Source organism: Heptranchias perlo, chromosome 21 (genome assembly GCF_035084215.1).
Source record: "Heptranchias perlo isolate sHepPer1 chromosome 21, sHepPer1.hap1, whole genome shotgun sequence".
Taxonomy (NCBI): Eukaryota; Metazoa; Chordata; class Chondrichthyes; order Hexanchiformes; family Hexanchidae; genus Heptranchias; species Heptranchias perlo.
The window spans coordinates 1356994-1374279 of record NC_090345.1 but is presented as its reverse complement, the minus strand read 5'-3'; the positions used below and the strand labels follow the sequence as shown (position 1 = coordinate 1374279).

The 17286-nt window shown below is 51.9% G+C and overlaps 1 protein-coding gene across 1 annotated transcript; it reads left to right on the top strand.

Annotated features, from left to right (window-relative positions):
- Window positions 1-979: 979 nt before the first annotated feature.
- Window positions 980-8002, top strand: LOC137340263 (alpha-internexin-like). Its single transcript, XM_068002678.1, has 3 exons — window positions 980-2326; window positions 3449-3573; window positions 6878-8002. The coding sequence occupies exons 1-3, from the start codon at window positions 1304-1306 to the stop codon at window positions 7179-7181; spliced, it is 1452 nt and encodes a 483-aa protein (XP_067858779.1). The 5' UTR covers window positions 980-1303; the 3' UTR covers window positions 7182-8002.
- The last annotated feature ends 9284 nt before the right edge of the window (window positions 8003-17286 follow it).

Genomic DNA, 17286 nt, shown 5'->3' with positions numbered 1-17286 from the left:
CTGTCCTAATATCTCATGTGACTCGGTGTCAAATTTTGTTTGATAATCGATCCTGTGAAGCGCCTTGGGTCATTTTACTACATTAAAGGCACTCAATAAATGCATGTTGTTGTTGTAGTAGTAGTAGTAGTAGTTGTTGTTGTTGTACAATCTCCACTGTCCTGGTCTTAATATCTTTAGTGTAACACGGCACAATCCTGGTCCTGTACATAATCTTTAATTTAATATTTTGCTTTCCTGGTCATATTTATAAATCTCTATTGTTATGCACCATTGTTCAAATCCTGCATATAATTTCTAAATGACACACAATCTTCCAATCCTGTCTATAATCCCTAAAGTAACACAGATGCTGTCTATTTCTGAAAAACTCTCTAAAGCAATGCATTGTGTTCCTATATAATCTGGTGTAACATTGAATTTTCTCAATCCTGTCTGCAATCTCTCATTTAACGCAGCTTCATGTGGACAATGGGCTGAAATGCTGCCGCTGCACGGTCCCAGTGCTGAGTATAATCCGGTCTCAGTCCTGTGGATAATTCCCGATGTAACATTGCCCTGTCCCGGGCCTGTTGATCAACTGCCCTGGGGCTGATCCCCGGTGTAACACAGTCGCTGTCCAGGTGCTGAAGCGTCTCCCGGCCCTCCGACAACCGGCTGCAAATCACACAGTCCCCGCGCTGTATTTCATCCACGGCTGGACTCGGTGCCGGGTCAGTGGGTCAGTGATTGAGCGCTGGCCCAGTGACGGACAGTCCGGGCGGGACGGCGCTGTCCAGGTGCTGAAGTGGCCTCTCACTGACCCTGCGCTGCTCGGCGGCCCAGGCGGCGCGGCCCCTTTAAACTCGGGTACCCGCGGGAGGGGGCGGGGCGCGGCCCCTTTAAACTCGGGTACCCGCGGGAAGGGGCGGGGCTCCGGTTAATTTATTCTATTTAAATAAGGCTGATTAATATTCATATTTATCGCCGCTCGCGGACCGACGCCGAGCGTCAGAACTGCGGCAAACCGGCCGGATCCATGTGTCCGGGGCTGGGAGGGGGCGACGGGACTCCCAGCCCCCCGACCCCCCGCTCACCGGGAGCGGACACGGTGTGAGCGGCTGCCGGTGGCGGAGAAGCGGCTGACGGTGGGCGGGAGGGCTGGGGATCGGGGGCCGGAGATCGAGCCCCGGGGCCGGGGACAGATCCAGGGAGCCGCCCCTCACCCCCCCCCCCCCGTTGCGGGGGGCGGAATGAACTCTGCGGCCGGGCTATAAAGGCCGGGCTCCGGCCGCTCGCCGCCCACTCCGCCGCCGCCGCCACCATGAGCTACGGGTCCGATCTGTACTCGTCCTCCTACCGCCGGGTCTTCGGGGAAAGCCCCCGGACCTCGGCCCGCTTCGGCAGCTCCTCCGCCTCCGCCTCGTCGTCCCGCAGCTCCAGCGGCTTCAGGTCGCAGTCGGTGCCCCGGGGAGGCGGCTCTCCGCTCGGCTCCTACCGCCGCTCGGCCGACCTGGAGCTGCTGCAGAGCGCGGGCCTCGGCAACGAGTTCCGCATCACCCGCACCAACGAGAAGGAGCAGCTGCAGGGCCTCAACGACCGCTTCGCCGTCTACATCGACAAGGTGCGGGGCCTGGAGCAGCAGAACCGGGTGCTGGAGGCCGAGCTGGCCGTCCTCCGCCAGAAACACGCCGAGCCGTCCCGCCTGGCCGAGCTGTACGAGCAGGAGATGCGGGAGCTGCGCGGCCAGGTGGACGAGCTGAACTCGGGGCGCTGCCAGGCCCTGCTGGACCGCGACGGCCTGGAGCAGGAGCTGCACAGGGCCCGCCTGCGGCTGGAGGACGAGCAGCGCTCCAAGGACGAGGCCGAGGCCGCGACCCGGGCCTACAAGAAGGACGTGGACGGCGCGACCCTGGCCCGGCTGGAGCTGGAGAAGAAGGTGGAGTCGCTGCTGGACGAGCTGGGCTTCGTGCGGAAGCTGCACGACGAGGAGGTGCAGGAGCTGCGGGGCCTGCTCCAGGCCGCCCAGGTCTCGGTGGAGGTGGACGTGGCCAAGCCCGACCTGACCGCGGCCCTGCGGGACATCCGGGCCGAGTACGAGAGCCTGGCGGCCCGCAACACGCAGTCGGCCGAGGACTGGTACAAGGCCAAGTTCGCCGACATGACGGAGGCGGCGGCCAAGAGCAGCGAGGCCCTGCGGGCCAACCGGGAGGAGCTGAGCGAGTACCGGCGGCAGCTGCAGTCCCGCACCATCGAGGTGGAGGCGGTGCGCGGCACCAACGAGTCTCTGGAGCGGCAGCTGAGGGAGATGGAGGAGCGGCACAGCGCCGAGATCGCCGGCTACCAGGTACCGGGAGAGGGGCGAGGGGAGAGCGGGGCCGGGGGGTGGGGTGGGGAGGGGGGTGAGCCGGGCCCCGGGGAGGGGGGTGGGTCCGGGGGTCCGGCTCGGGGGAGGGGGTCCGGGGCTGAGGGCCGGGTCCCGGGGAGGGGGTGGGTCGGGGGGCCGGGTCCCGGGGTGGGGAGGGGGGTGAGGCGGGTCCCGGGGAGGGGGTGAGGCGGGTCCCGGGGAGGGGGTGGGTCGGGGGGCCGGGTCCCGGGGAGGGGTGAGGCCGGGGAGAGCGGGGCCGGGCCCCGGGGAGGGGGTGGGTCGGGGGGCCGGGCCCCGGGGAGGGGGTGGGTCGGGGGGCCGGGCCCCGGGGAGGGGGTGGGTCGGGGGGCCGGGTCCCGGGGAGGGGGTGGGTCGGGGGGCCGGGTCCCGGGGAGGGGGTGGGTCGGGGGGCCGGGGTCCCGGGGCCGGGCCTCTCCGGAGCGCCACTCTTTCAGCACCAGGGACAGCGGCCCGCAGCCTCGGGCTGGCCTGATGCCGGGAGCCGGATCTGATCCCATTTGAATGTATTTTTGAAACTCCTCGAGTCGCTCCGACTGACGGTGATTTGAGGGGCGGCGGGTCTGTGGGTTCACCGTGTGCCCAGTGTCTGGGCTCCGATGTTGGGGTTTATTCGCTCCGGTCACTGGGCTCTGAGCTAAAGGGCATCAGTCGCCCGATGGGCCGAGCGGCCTGGGTTTGACCTGTGCCCGGTCCCGTGTGGTGAAGGATGGGCCGGATCGGGCTGGTCGCTGCCGCTGGGACCGAGCCCCACACGGAGCCTCCCGGCCGATCCTCGATTTGACAACAGTTGGACCATTCCTGAGATTGGAGAGGGAATTGAGCCAGGGTTCCTGCTCTTAGACCAGTGCCGCCTGCTTCAAGTAGCTGTGTGTGGACATCGGGTGAGGACTGGGCTGGTTGCTGTGTTGGATACCCTTTGCCAACACTTGTAATGAAGCCATGTCTAAGAATGGGCAAGGTGCCAGAAGAACATGGGCTCATTTGAGTTGGTGCTCAAGGAGCAAATGTTTTGTGCCAGGGAAGGAGAGCCCATATTTGAGTAAAGTTTGAAAACCATTTATTTCTACTTTATTCCTTCAGGACGCTATTGGACAGGTGGAAGATGAGCTGAGGAACACAAAGTCTGAGATGGCCCGACACCTGAGGGAGTATCAGGACCTTCTCAACGTGAAAATGGCCTTAGACATAGAGATTGCTGCTTACAGGTAAGAGAGCTTGACTGAGTCAGCACCTGGGTTAGTAACCTGAATCGTAAATCCCTTGGCCCCTCTCGTGTGATTGCAATCCTGTACTGGGCCCTCTGAGGGAGGTTGGGGGAAGGAGGTGAGATACTTAATTGAAGAGTGAGTCACCTGGATATACCACAACTGAGGCGTGTTAGTCATTGGCAGTGGTCCCTCACCACACCCTTGTGCCCAGGAATGGAATGTGGCCTGTGATCAGCTCTAGCACTGGGTGCACTGGTCAGCTTTCTTGGCCTTGACATCAAGCCAACATTTGACAGTGTGGCGCCAAGGAGCCCTAGTAAAATTGAAGTCAATGGGAATCAGGGAAAACTCTCCAGTGGCTGGAGTCGTACCTAGCACAAAGGAAGATGGTAGTGGTTGTTGGAGGCCAATCATTTCAGACCCAGGACATTGCTGCAGGAGTTCCTCAGGGCAGTGTCCTAGGCCCAACCATCTTCAGCTGCTTCATCAATGACCTTCCCTCCATCATAAGGTCAGAAATGGGGATGTTCGCTGATGATTGCACAGTGTTCAGTTCCATTTGCAACACCTCAGATAATGAGGCAGTCTGTGCCCACATGCAGCAAGACCTGGACAACATCCAGGCTTAGCTAGTAACATTTGGACCAGACAAGTGCCAGGCAATGACCATCTCCAAAAAAAAAAAAGTCTAACCACCTCCCCTTGACATTCAACAGCATTACCATCGCTGACTCCCCCATCATCAACATCCTGGGGGTCACCATTGACCAGAAACTTAACTGGACCAGCCACATAAATACTGTGGCTACAAGAGCAAGTCAGAGGCTGGGTATTCTGCGGCGAGTGACTCACCTCCTGACTCCCCAAAGCCTTTCCACCATCTACAAGGCACAAGTCAGGAGTGTGATGGAATACTCTCCACTTGCTTGGATGAGTGCAGCTCCAACAACACTCAAGAAGCTCGACACCATCCAGGACAAAGCAGCCCGCTTGATTGGCACCCCATCCACCACCCTAAACATTCACTCCCTTCACCACCGGCGCACCGTGGCTGCAGTGTGTACCATCCACAGGATGCACTGCAGCAACTCGCCAAGGCTTCTTCGACAGCACCTCCCAAACCCGCGACCTCTACCAATCTAGAAGGACAAGGGCAGCAGCCAAATAGGAACAACACCACCTGCATGTTCCCCTCTAAGTCACACACATCCCGACTTGGAAATATATCGCCGTTCCTTCATTGTCGCTGGATCAAAATCCTGGAACTCCCTTCCTAACAGCACTGTGGGAGAATCTTCACCACACGGACTGCAGCGGTTCAAGAAGGCGACTCATCACCACCTTCTCAAGGGCAATTAGGGATGGACAATAAATGCCGGCCTCGCCAGTGATGCCCACATCCCATGAACGAATGGTCCTTTTTTCCATTCAATACTTGCCTGGCCACCTGCCCCAGAGTGCACTGATATTAATGCTTGATTGGATTACTGTCCTGTTTCCAACATCTAACACTGTCTAAATTTGATTGTCAATTCTCCTATTTCCTATTCTGATCTTCACTGCCTGTTTGGGCTGGTCATAAAACACTTGGTGTAATTGAAAGTGGAGCTGCCTGAATATCAGGCCAGTGATGGGCTCAGCTGTGCTTTCTGACACAGCCGAGTGCTTCAAACTGAAACTAATGTGTTGGGCACCAAACGATTAAATCCACAGCTTGGTCGAGCAGAGCTTCAGAAATTGGATTTGTTCACTTCAGAGAACAGGCTATGCAGCTGAAGATAGAACTTGCATTTATATAGTGCCTTTCACTTTACAGGCAATCAGTACTTTTTGAAGTGTAGTCACAGTTGTAATGTAGGAAACGTAGCAAGATTCCCACAAACAGCATAGGAACATAGCAATATGATGACCAGATAATCTGTTTGTGATATTGGTACAGGGATAAATATTTGGCCAGGAAACAGGGGAGAATGCCCTTGCTCTTTGAATAGTGGCTGTGGGATTTTTTTTGTCCACCTGAGCAGATAGGGCCTCTGTTTAATGTCTCATCCAAAAGGCAGCTCCTCTGACAGTGCAGCTCTCCCTTAGTACTGCACTGGAATGTAAGCCTAGATTTTGTGCAAGTCTCTGCAGTGGGACTGCAGCCCCTCTGATGGGTTGGGGCTCCCTTGGTACCCTAGATAGTGCTCAAGTCCTGGTGTGGGACTTAACTCTTGACCTTCTGATTCAGTTGAATGCTACTACTTAGCCAAGCTAACACCCACAACTGGCATTTTCCCTGGTTCATAAACAGTGGCTGAGGAGATGGGTGTAGGACTGAGTACCACCAGTGCTGCTGTGAGCTGACTGCCAGCAAGTGACGATTGTTTTCCTTTGATCTAGTTACATAGCCGAGATCAGGCATCGAGTGGCATCGCAAGCATAAGGAATAGAAGCAGGAGCAGGCCATAGGCCCCATGAGCCTGCTGTGCCATTCAATCAGATCATAGCTGATCTTCAACCTCCACTCCACTTTCCCACCCAATCCCCATATCCCTCGATTACCTGTCGCTCAGCCTTGAACATATTCAATGACTCAGCTTTTGTGAAGAAATTCCTCCTCATCTCAGTCTTAAATGACCATGCCCCCCCAGCTCTGAGTATGTAGCCATGGGCCAACTCACTGATGGTGAGGGTGGTTTGTGAAAAGCTCTGTCCCATGACCAGCAGCAGAAACACATCTCTGCTTAAATTGTGTTGGGTAAGGGGAGGGAGGGGATACCAGGAGTCCTGAATTGTGAGGACAACTAATTTGTGTTTTCTGATTTCATAGTCCATTTGTGGATGTGCCTCCCTGAGGGCACAATCTGGGCCCATTGCTTGGGTTCCCCTCAGTGCATCAGATTGGAGCAGACTTCTCCCAGCTGTTAATGGCACCAGCTGGTGAGCCTGACTGAGCTATGCTTTAGTGAGGCAGCTGGTCTCAGAATAATGAGATGACCTGATTGCTGGTGGTCCTTTAGGGTCACCTGGAGTGGTTTAAGAAATGGTGACATTTTAATGGGGAGACTGGGTTTAGAATTCTGGGAGGATGAGACCAAACAGTTATTTTGTGACGATGGGTTTAGACATTTTAAATCTGGGGGCAGAGAAACAATAGGACAACTGAAGTGAAAGAGACAATCTCAAGTGAAAAATTAATTCCCTGCCCACCATTAGTTGCTATGGTGTGTCAGTCACTGCTAGAGCAGGAGGAGTTAATGCAGCTGATTGAGTCTCTGATTTATGTAACATTGGCTGTTTCTTTTTGTCCTGTCAACAGGAAGTTGCTGGAAGGTGAGGAGACCAGGCTGAGCACCAGTATTATCAACCTCCCACTCTCCAACTCAAACCCAGGCCTATCATTTCCAATCCAGCCTCGGTTCTCCTCCAAATCTGCCTCCACCACCATCTCCAAGAAAGAGCAGAAAGAAGAGGTGCCCAAAATGGTACCAAAATCCTCCAAGCAAAAAGCAGAGACTTACGAAGAGATTATTGAAGAAACCATTGTGTCCACTAAGAAGGTTGAGCGAGATGAGCAGAATGCAAGTGGTCAGAAAGTGGAAAAAGTCAACCCTCCAAAATAAGTCAGTGCCCCCCCAATGAGTGTGTGTTCCTTTCCCTCCACCCGAGGTAGATTTGAGGACCAACTAAGCTGATGGCATAATTCCTTACCAGAGCTTCTGAAATGGCCACCAACAACGGGTGGATTTTTCTGTCTGAAACCACCTGTAGGGTCAGATTTCCATCCCCCCACCCCCCTCCCCAGTGACTGAACCATGCAGTGACCTCATTTACTGGCCTGGTATTTCACTAAAATACAGAGAGCATCAGAAGTGTTATCCCAGTGCAGTAATTCTGAGCAGGAGGATAAACACTTACTCCTGTAAAATGAGTGCTCCCAGAAAGGGCCACGGTGAAGGTACAGGGTGATCCTGGCCAGTTAGTGACTGTAACTCATAGTGTGGGCATGAGGGGGATTCCAGCCAATGGCTCGTGTTTCTCTCCCATTTATCATGAGCAGCAATTCTCCTGTGCTTAAGTTGGCCTGTCCTGAGTGTAGTTCATTCCGTCCATGTTGCCTAGAAATTAGCTGCATGTGTTCCAGTGTCTGCCTGTCCCTCACTCTGCTCAACCCAACAGTTTCTTATCTTCCACTCGACATCCTCCACATAATCACCCTAATGAATGCAGCAGCTATCTGAGATGGAGCCAGTATCTGGAAGTTGAAATGGCTGTTTGAGGAAGCAGAATAAAAATGTTAGAATGTGTTTGTGTTGATGTGAATTTAAGGGTGGAGGGTCACAGATGGTGTCACGTGTCCCTAACTGCTGGATCTCACTGTCAGTAAACAATGTTTCACTTACATTCCACTGTCTAGTTTTGTGTAAGTAAACCAAAAACTCAACCTAATTTGTGTGTCTTTTTGTGAGGTTTTGAAAGCTGCTGTATTTTGGACACTAGGAGCTGTCAGTCTGATCTATTCCATTGAGGTCTCTGGTTCCTGTAATGGTTTGGCAGCGTGAAGCCAGTCAAATAAGGAGTGTGCAGATGTTTGAAGTGGGACTCAGGATGGGTGCTCTCGTCAGACTTTCTCAGCTTGAGAACTGTCAATAGATTCTAATCATTTACATTCCTGTCACTTTAATGCAAGTCCAAGGGGAAAAATAGAAAATTATACACTAATTTTTAATTTTTTATTGTAGAATACTAGAGCAATGTACAATGAGAATTTGCATTTGTACAGCTCCTCACAGGATATCCTGAAGCACTTTATAGCCATTGAAGTATTTTTGAAGTGTAGTCACTTGTAGGAAACACAGCAAGATCCCATAAACAGCAATGAGATAATGACCAGATAATCTGGTTTAGTGTGTTGATTGAGGGATAAATATTGGCCAAGACACTGGGGAGAACTCCTCAACTCTTCGAATAGTACTGTGGGATTTTTTTTTACATCCACCTGAGTGGGCAGACGAGGCCTTGGTTTAATATCTGACGAAAGGCAGCACCTTTCATTGAAACGTATAAGATTGAGGGCTTGACAGGGTAGATGCTGGGATATTCCCCCTGGTTGGAGAATCTAGAACTAGGGCACATAGTCTCAGGATAAGGGGATGGCCACTTAAGACTAAGATGAGGAGGAATTTCTTGAAAGGATTGTGAATCTTTGAAATTCTCCACTCAAGGGCTGTGGCTGCTGAGTCGTTGAGTATATTCAAGGAAGAGATAGAGATTTTTGGATATGGGGATCGGGTGGGAAAGTGGAATTGAAGCCAAAGATCAGCCATGATCTTATTGAATGGCACAGCAGGCTTGAGGGGCCGAATGGCCTAGTGCTGCCCCTCTGCCAGGAGGGTGATTAGGTTTTGATCAAAACTCCCTACTTCACCATTACAGCATCGACTGTTTCTAGGACAAACTGGTGCTATGATCTCGAGCACTGTTCTGGGAGCCAGTTGTTAAACTGTGGGAAGAAATAATTCTTGTATTGATCTTAAATTTTTCTTCACAAACCTAAACCTAGCCCACCCTGTCAGGGAAGTACTCCTGGCTTACTACCCTAATTGGGTTATTGTGTACTCCTGGATGTCTCCAAGGTGCTACAGCCCATGGTTACTGAGTTATTCATAGTTTCCCTGCCCTCCTGGACAACCCCTTATGGCCCTGTGACCAGGTAAAATGCAGAGTCCTGAGAGTGAGGGCTCAAGTCCTCTGTTAGAGGAGGGAAATTGATCAGACTGGGAGTGAGATGGACAGATGTGAGGGATGGTCAGTCCGGGAGTCCTGATTCAGGGAGAGATGGACTGATGAGGGATGGTCAGTCTGGGAGTAGCCTGGAAGATGAGTTCATAGAGTACTTTTGGTACAGTTTCTTTGAGCAGCACGTTCTAGAACCAACCAGAGAGCAGGCTATTCTAGATCTGGTAATGTGTAATGAGACAGGATTAATTAATGACCTTAATGAAGGAGCCTGTAGGTAACAGTGATCACAATATGATTGAACTTTGCATTCAGTTTGAGGGAAAGAAAAGTAAGTCTAAGACTTGTGTTTTAAACTTAAATAAGGGCAATTATGAGGGCATGAAGACAGAGCTGGCTAAAGTGAACTGGGAACTTAGGTTAAGGGAAAGGTCAGTAGAGATGCAGTGGCAGACATTTAATGAGATATTTCATAACACTCAGCAAAGATACATTCCAGTGAGAAAGACAGACTCTAGGGGAAGGATGTACCATCCGTGGCTAACTGAGGAAGTTAAAGATAGTATCAAATTGAAAGAAAAAGCATACAATTCCACAAAGATTAGCGGCAGATCAGAAGATTGGACAGAATATAAAAAACAGCAAAGAATGACTAAAAGAATAATGAGAGAGGAAATTAGAGTACGAGAGAAAGCTAGCTAGAAATATAAAACCAGATAGTAAGAGTTTCTACAGGTATTTAAAAAGGAAAAGAGTAAGTAAAGTGAGCGTTGGTCCTCTAGAGAGTGAGTCTGGGGAATTAATAATGGAGAATAAGGAATATGAATAACATGCCAGAAATAATTGTGCATCAAGAGGTGAAAGGGAGGGAGGAACTTAAAACATTTACAATCACCAGGGAAAGGGTTCTGAAAAAAAATATTAGAACTAAAAGCTGACAAGTCCCCAGGTCCTGACGGACTTCATCCTAGGGCCTTAAAAGAAGTGGCTGCAGAGATAGTAGATGCACTGGTATTAATGTTCCAAAATTCTCTAGATTCTGGAAGGGTCCCATCAGATTGGAAAATAGCGAATGTAACTCCTTTATTCAAGAAAGGAGGGAGACAGAAAGCAGGAAACTACAGGCCAGTTAGCTTAACACCTGTCATAGGGAAAATGCTAGAATCTATTATTAAGGAGGTTATAGCAGGGCACTTAGAAAATCTCAATGCAATCAGGCAGAGTCAACACAGCTTTGTGAGAGGGAAATCGTGTTTGACTAATTTATGAGAGTTCTTTGAGGAAGTAACAAGCAATGTGGATAAAGGGGATCCTGTGGATGTGGTGCACTTGGATTTCCAGAAGGCTTTTGACAAGGTGCCACATCAAAGGCTACTACACAAAATAAGAGCTCATGGTGTAGGGGATAACATATTAGCATGGATAAAGGATTGGTTAGCTAACAGGAAACAGAGAGTAGGCATAAATGGGTCATTTTCAGGTTGGCAAGATGTAACGAGTGGAGTGCCACAGGGATCAGTGCTGGGGCCTCAACTATTTACAATCTATATCAATGACTTGGATGAAGGGACTGAATGTATGGTTGCCAAATTTGCTGATGACACAAAGGTAGGTAGGAAAGTAAGTTGTGAAGAGGACATAAAGAGTCTGCAAAGGGTTATAGATAGGTTAAGTGAGTGGGCAAAAATTTGGCAGATGGAGTATAATGTGGGAAAATGTGAACTTGTCCACTTTGGCAGGAGGAATAGAAAAGCAGTGTATTATTTAAATGGGGAGAGATTGCAGAACTCTGAGGTACAGAGGGATCTGGGTGTCCTAGTATATGAATCACAAAAAGTTAGTATGCAGTTACAGCAAGTGATTAGTAAGGCAAATGGAATGATGTCATTTATTGCAAGGGGAATGGAATATAAAAGTAGAGATATTTTGCTACAGTTGGACAGGGCATTGGTGAGACCACATCCAGAATACTGTGTGCAGTTTTGGTCTCCTTATTTAAGAAAGAACATAATTGCTTTGGAGGTGGTTCAGAGAAGGTTCACTCGACTGATTCCTGGGATGAGGGGGTTATCTTATGAGGAAAGGTTGGACAAGTTGGGCCTGTATACACTGGAGTTTAGAAGAATGAGAGGTGATCTTATTAAAACATATAAGATCCTGAGGGGACTAGAAGGGGTAGATGCTGAGGGGATGTTTCCCCTTGTGGGACAGACTAGAACTCGGGGCCACAGTTTAAAAATAAGGGGTCTCCCATTTAAGGCGGAGATGAGGAGAATTTTTTTCTCTCAGAGGGTGGTGAGTCTGTGGAACTCCCTTCCCCAGAGAGCGGTGGAGGCAGGGTCACTGAATATTTTAAGGCTGAGTTAGATAGATTCCTGATTAACAAGGGAGTCAAAGGTTATAGTAGGTAGACAGGAAAGTAGGGTTGAGGTCACAATCAGATCAGCCATGATCTCATCAAATGGCAGAGCAGGCTCGAGGGGCCGAATGGCCTACTCCTAATTTGTATGTTCGTACGAGTGGATGGGCAGATGTGAGGGATGGTCAGTCTGGGAGTCCTGATTCAGGGAGTGAGATGGACATATGTAAGGAATGGTCAGTCTTGGAGTCCTATTTTGGAGGACTGGCCAATATTCCATTAATTCTCCATGAATATGACCGTGGGCTCACATTGAATACAGAAAATCTTATTGATTTCTTGCCTCTTGAAATATTGAATTCCACTGTCAGAGCTTCAGAGGAAGTAGGTGTGGGCACAGCTTTGATGTAGGCATGGACGTTTCCTAGTGGGATTTGTCTGCAGCAAGGGCTTTGCACACTGAAGGATCTGGGGTTGGGGATGAAGGCAAATCTCAGACACAGCTCGATCCAGTCTAGTGATCATCCAGTCCCAGGTGCACTTGGAGATTTAACATAACAGCAGTGTTCTGAGCTGTGGGCAGACAGGCACTGAAAGTAGATAAAGGAGGAGATTCTCACTCCCATAAATTTATTAGTTACTGGACTAATAATCCAGAGTACGAGAGTTCAAATCCCACCAGGGCAGTTTGAGAATTAAAATTCCGTTTCGAAAAAAATACATCTGGAAATAAAAATCTGGTCTCAGTAAAAGTGACCATGAAATTGTCGGATTGCCGTAAAAACCCAACTGGTTCATTAATGTCCTTTAGGGAAGGAAACCTGCCGTCCTTACCCGGTCTGGGCCTATATGTGACTCCAGACCCCACACCAATGTGGTTGGCTCTTAACTGCCCTCTGAAGAGGCCTAGCAAGACACTCAGTTGTACCAAACTCAACTCGGGATGGGCAGTAAATGCCGGCCTTGCCAGCGATGCCCACATCCCGAGAATCAATAAACAAAAATACATGGCGGCTCACTCAGTCATCGTTACCACAAGGCTTATTCTCACTCGCTCCACCCTCCTTCCCTGCCAGCTCTCTGCTCACTGTCCATAAATACACAGCCCAGACATAGAACAGTGCTTTAGAATAAGTAAACTTTTCAGCTGAGGTACATGTCCCATTTACTCAACTTATTAACTTAAGAAAAGGTTAATCTGGAGCACTGTTTTAGTACAGAAGGAGGGGACTCAAGTACAAATGGGGAAAAGGCAAGTTCTAGACTGATGAAACAGTGGAGCAAAAACTTGAATCATTTAAGATGCAGTTTGGAAGCTGTGACACAAAGGGATCTCTGGAGGAGGGGCTGTAGTAAATTATGAGGAAAACTGAAAGACTGCTGGAAGGTGCAGACAGGACAGGCGGTGCAGACAGGGAACAGGCTGTGCAGACGGGACAGGCCGTGCAGACAGGGGGCAGGCCGTGCAGACAGGGGACAGGGTGTGCAGACGGGACAGGCTGTGCAGACAGGGGACAGGCCGTGCAGACGGGACTGGCTGTGTTCACAGGGGACAGGCTGTGTTCACAGGGGGCAGGCCGTGCAGACAGGGGACAGGCTGTGCAGACAGGGGACAGGCTGTGCAGACGGGACTGGCTGTGTTCACAGGGGACAGGCTGTGTTCACAGGGGACAGGCCGTGCAGACGGGGCAGGCCGTGCTGACAGGGGGCAGGCCGTGCTGACAGGGGGCAGGCCGTGCAGACAGGGGGCAGGCCGTGCAGACAGGGGGCAGGCCGTGCAGACAGGGGGCAGGCCGTGCAGACGGGGCAGGCCGTGCAGACAGGGGACAGGCTGTGCTGACAGGGGACAAATGCAGTTCAATGTAGAAAAATGAGAAGTGATACATTTTGAAAATAAGAATAGGGAAAGGAAATGCAGAAAAACAGAGTAGATGAGCAGGGGAACCTGGTGTACAGATAAACTGGGCACTACAGGGGGCCCTGCAAGTAGGTAATAAGGCAAATGGAATTCTTGGACTTGTATCTAGAGGCACAAAATGCAAAATAAATGTTGAACTTGTGCAGGTGAGACCGCAGTAGGAGTATCGGGCAGAGTCTGGGCAATCCATTATAGGAAGGGTATAAAAGCAATCGAAAAATAGATTCATTGTGTTGTTACCAGGAATGAAGAGCTACAGTTATGAAATGGTACTTGAAGAGGGAGGATTTTTTCACAAGAGCTGAGAAGGTTAAAGGCGATTAGGGTGATCTTTTCAAAGGCAATCAGATAGTTGCTTGAAAAAGAGGAATATTAAAGGGTAAGGGGAGCAAGCAGGAGAGTGGGATCAGAGTAGGTGGGATATTAACGGGTACGGGGAGTAAGGGGGAGAGTGGGATTAGACTGGGTGGGGTATTAAAGGGTACGGGGAGTGAGGGGGAGAGTGGGATTAGACCGGGTGGGATGTTAAAGGGTACGGGGAGTGAGGGGAGAGTGGGATTAGACTGGGTGGGATATTAACGGGTACGGGGAGTGAGGGGGACAGTGGGATTAGACCGGGTGGGATATTAAAGGGTACGGGGAGTGAGGGGGAGAGTGGGATTAGAGTGGGTGGGATATTAAAGGGTACGGGGAGTGAGGGGAGAGTGGGATTAGACTGGGTGGGATATTAAAGGGTACGGGGAGTGAGGGGGAGAGTGGGATTAGACTGGGTGGGATATTAAAGGGTACGGGGAGTGAGGGGAGAGTGGGATTAGACTGGGTGGGATATTAAAGGGTACGGGGAGTGAGGGGGAGAGTGGGATTAGAGTGGGTGGGATATTAAAGGGTACGGGGAGTGAGGGGAGAGTGGGATTAGACTGGGTGGGATATTAAAGGGTACGGGGAGTGAGGGGGAGAGTGGGATTAGACTGGGTGGGATATTAAAGGGTACGGGGAGTGAGGGGGAGAGTGGGATTAGACTGGGTGGGATATTAAAGGGTACGGGGAGTGAGGGGAGAGTGGGATTAGACTGGGTGGGATATTAAAGGGTACGGGGAGTGAGGGGAGAGTGGGATTAGACTGGGTGGGATATTAACGGGTACAGGGAGTGAGAGGGAGAGTGGGATTAGACTGGGTGGGATATTAAAGGGTACAGGGAGTGAGAGGGAGAGTGGGATCAGACTGGGTGGGATATTAAAGGGTACAGGGAGTGAGGGGGAGAGTGGGATTAGACTGGGTGGGATATTAAAGGGTACGGGGAGTGAGGGGGAGAGTGGGATTAGACTGGGTGGGATATTAAAGGATACGGGGAGTGAGGGGGAGAGGGGGATTAGACTGGGTGGGATATTAACGGGTAAGGGGAGTGAGGGGGAGAGTGGGATTAGACCGGGTGGGATATTAAAGGGTACGGGGAGTGAGGGGAGAGTGGGATTAGAGTGGGTGGGATATTAAAGGGTACGGGGAGTGAGGGGAGAGTGGGATTAGACTGGGTGGGATATTAAAGGGTACGGGGAGTGAGGGGGAGAGTGGGATTAGGCTAAATGGCTCATGTGGATAGAGTGGTGCAGACTGGATAGGCTGAGCTGCCTGTTTCTGAGCTGGGACATTCCATGAGTCTGTCTTGGAGTGAGGCAGAACCACCTCCAAAGGGTAGAACTGAGAAAAATACAACCTGTTCGGGAGATAATGAGATGTCAAAACTGGAAGCTGTGCCCCAGCCGATCCCCGCTGCCTGCCTTCTGTAGGCTGATAAAGCTGCTCACAGCTGTGGTAAACACTACACCTCTCGGCCCCGGGACTCTGAATGTTCCAGTTGATTCTCCTGGGGATTTCTGACTGTCACAGTGGCGCTGTCTGCAACCCTTCGAAATAGAGATATATCCATGGTAACAGTATCAGAGGAATTGCACACCTTGTTAAACAGGAAATCCTCGTCGCTGAATGTTGAGGCACAGAATTCACTCAGTTCCACCCTTTCATATCTACATCATCCCTCACCCCCCCACCCTGCCCCACCCCACCCCGCACCCCCTCACCCTGCCCCGCACCCCCACTCCGCCCCGCACCCCCCACCCTGCCTCACCCCCCCACTCCGCCCCGCACCCCCCACCCTGCCTCACCCCCCCACTCCGCCCCGCACCCCCCACCCTGCCTCACCCCCTCACTCCGCCCTGCACCCCCCACCCTGCCCCGCACCCCCCACCCTGCCTCACCCCCCCACTCCGCCCTGCACCCCCCACCCTGCCCTGCACCCCCCACCCTGCCCCGCACCCCCCACCCTCCCTCACCCCCTCACTCCGCCCCGCACCCCCACCCTGCCTCACCCCCCCACCCTACCCCACTCCCCCACCCTCCCTCAACCCCTCACCCTACCCCACTGCCCTGCACCCCCCAACCCTGCCTCACCCCCTCTCCCTGCCCCGCACCCCCCACCCTACCCCACTCCGCTCCGCACCCCCCACCCTGCCTCACCCCCTCACCCTCCCCCGCACCCTGCCTCACCCCCCCTGCACCCCACAACCCACTCTACCCCACCCCCCACCCTGCCCCCCATCCTCCCATGCACCCACCCTAACCCATCCCCACCCTGCCCCACAACACCCCCTCGCCTGCTCCACACTCCCACCCTTCCCCACATCCCCAACCTTCCTCACATCCGTATCCAACCCCACCTCCCCCCACCCCACATCCTTCCTCACCTCCCCACCCTACCCCACATCCCCATCCTTCCTCACAACACGACCTTACCCCACACCCCCACCCAAACCCACCTCCCCATCCCACCTCTTTCCCCCCCTCCACATTTAGATTTTCCTCACCTTCTCACTATTTATTCCTGCTTCTCTCGCTCACTCCCTTGTGACTCACACATGGCCTCAGCTCTATCAGTCTGTCTTCTCTACTATGAGATACTTTTGCAAATGAGTGCGGCTCCACGTTAAAAGCAGATGTTAATGAGGAGCTTGGATGGGCCCAGCCCCTCCTTGTAAAGGTCTGTTCAGAATGGAAAGCATTTTATTGGGGTCTTTCCCCCTTTTCCCCCTTGACCCCAGCAGCAACTTTCCCTCTTCTACCCCTTTCCAGTGACGGTGGGGAGGGGGTGACTGGGCAGGAAAAGACCTGTTTTATAGCCGCTCCCTCTGGTCCTTGCACACATGGTTCCAGGGCGGCATTGACACAGGGTTAAAGAAGGCAGCTCACCACCACTGTCTCGGGGCAACAAGGGACGTGCAATAAATGCCAGCGACGCCCACATCCCGAGAATGAATAAAAAAGCAAAGTTGGGATTGAGTTGCCTCAGACTCCTTAACGTTGGTGTGTAGTAATTGGAATCAGTTCTTGGGGGTGGTAGGATGATGGGAACATGCACTTGTTCTACAGGCACTCAGCAAGAGCTCCTCCCTGTGCTCCTCCCTCTGCTCCCCATCACACAGCCAGACACCTCTTCCAGATCAGCTGCCGATTTCTGTTCGTTTAAGAAACAGTCTTATTAAAATGTGCGGGAATCAAGCTGAATATGGCCTGGCCGCAGAATCTACAGTAAAACAAGATACTCTCAGGGCAAGCAGAATGTGGGGAGTACGGAGTGAGAAAATTCAGCAGTCCGTGTACAATCTGCACGGTCAGGGATTCTGCCCAGCTCAGGGCTGTAATAATTCACTGATATCCTGGA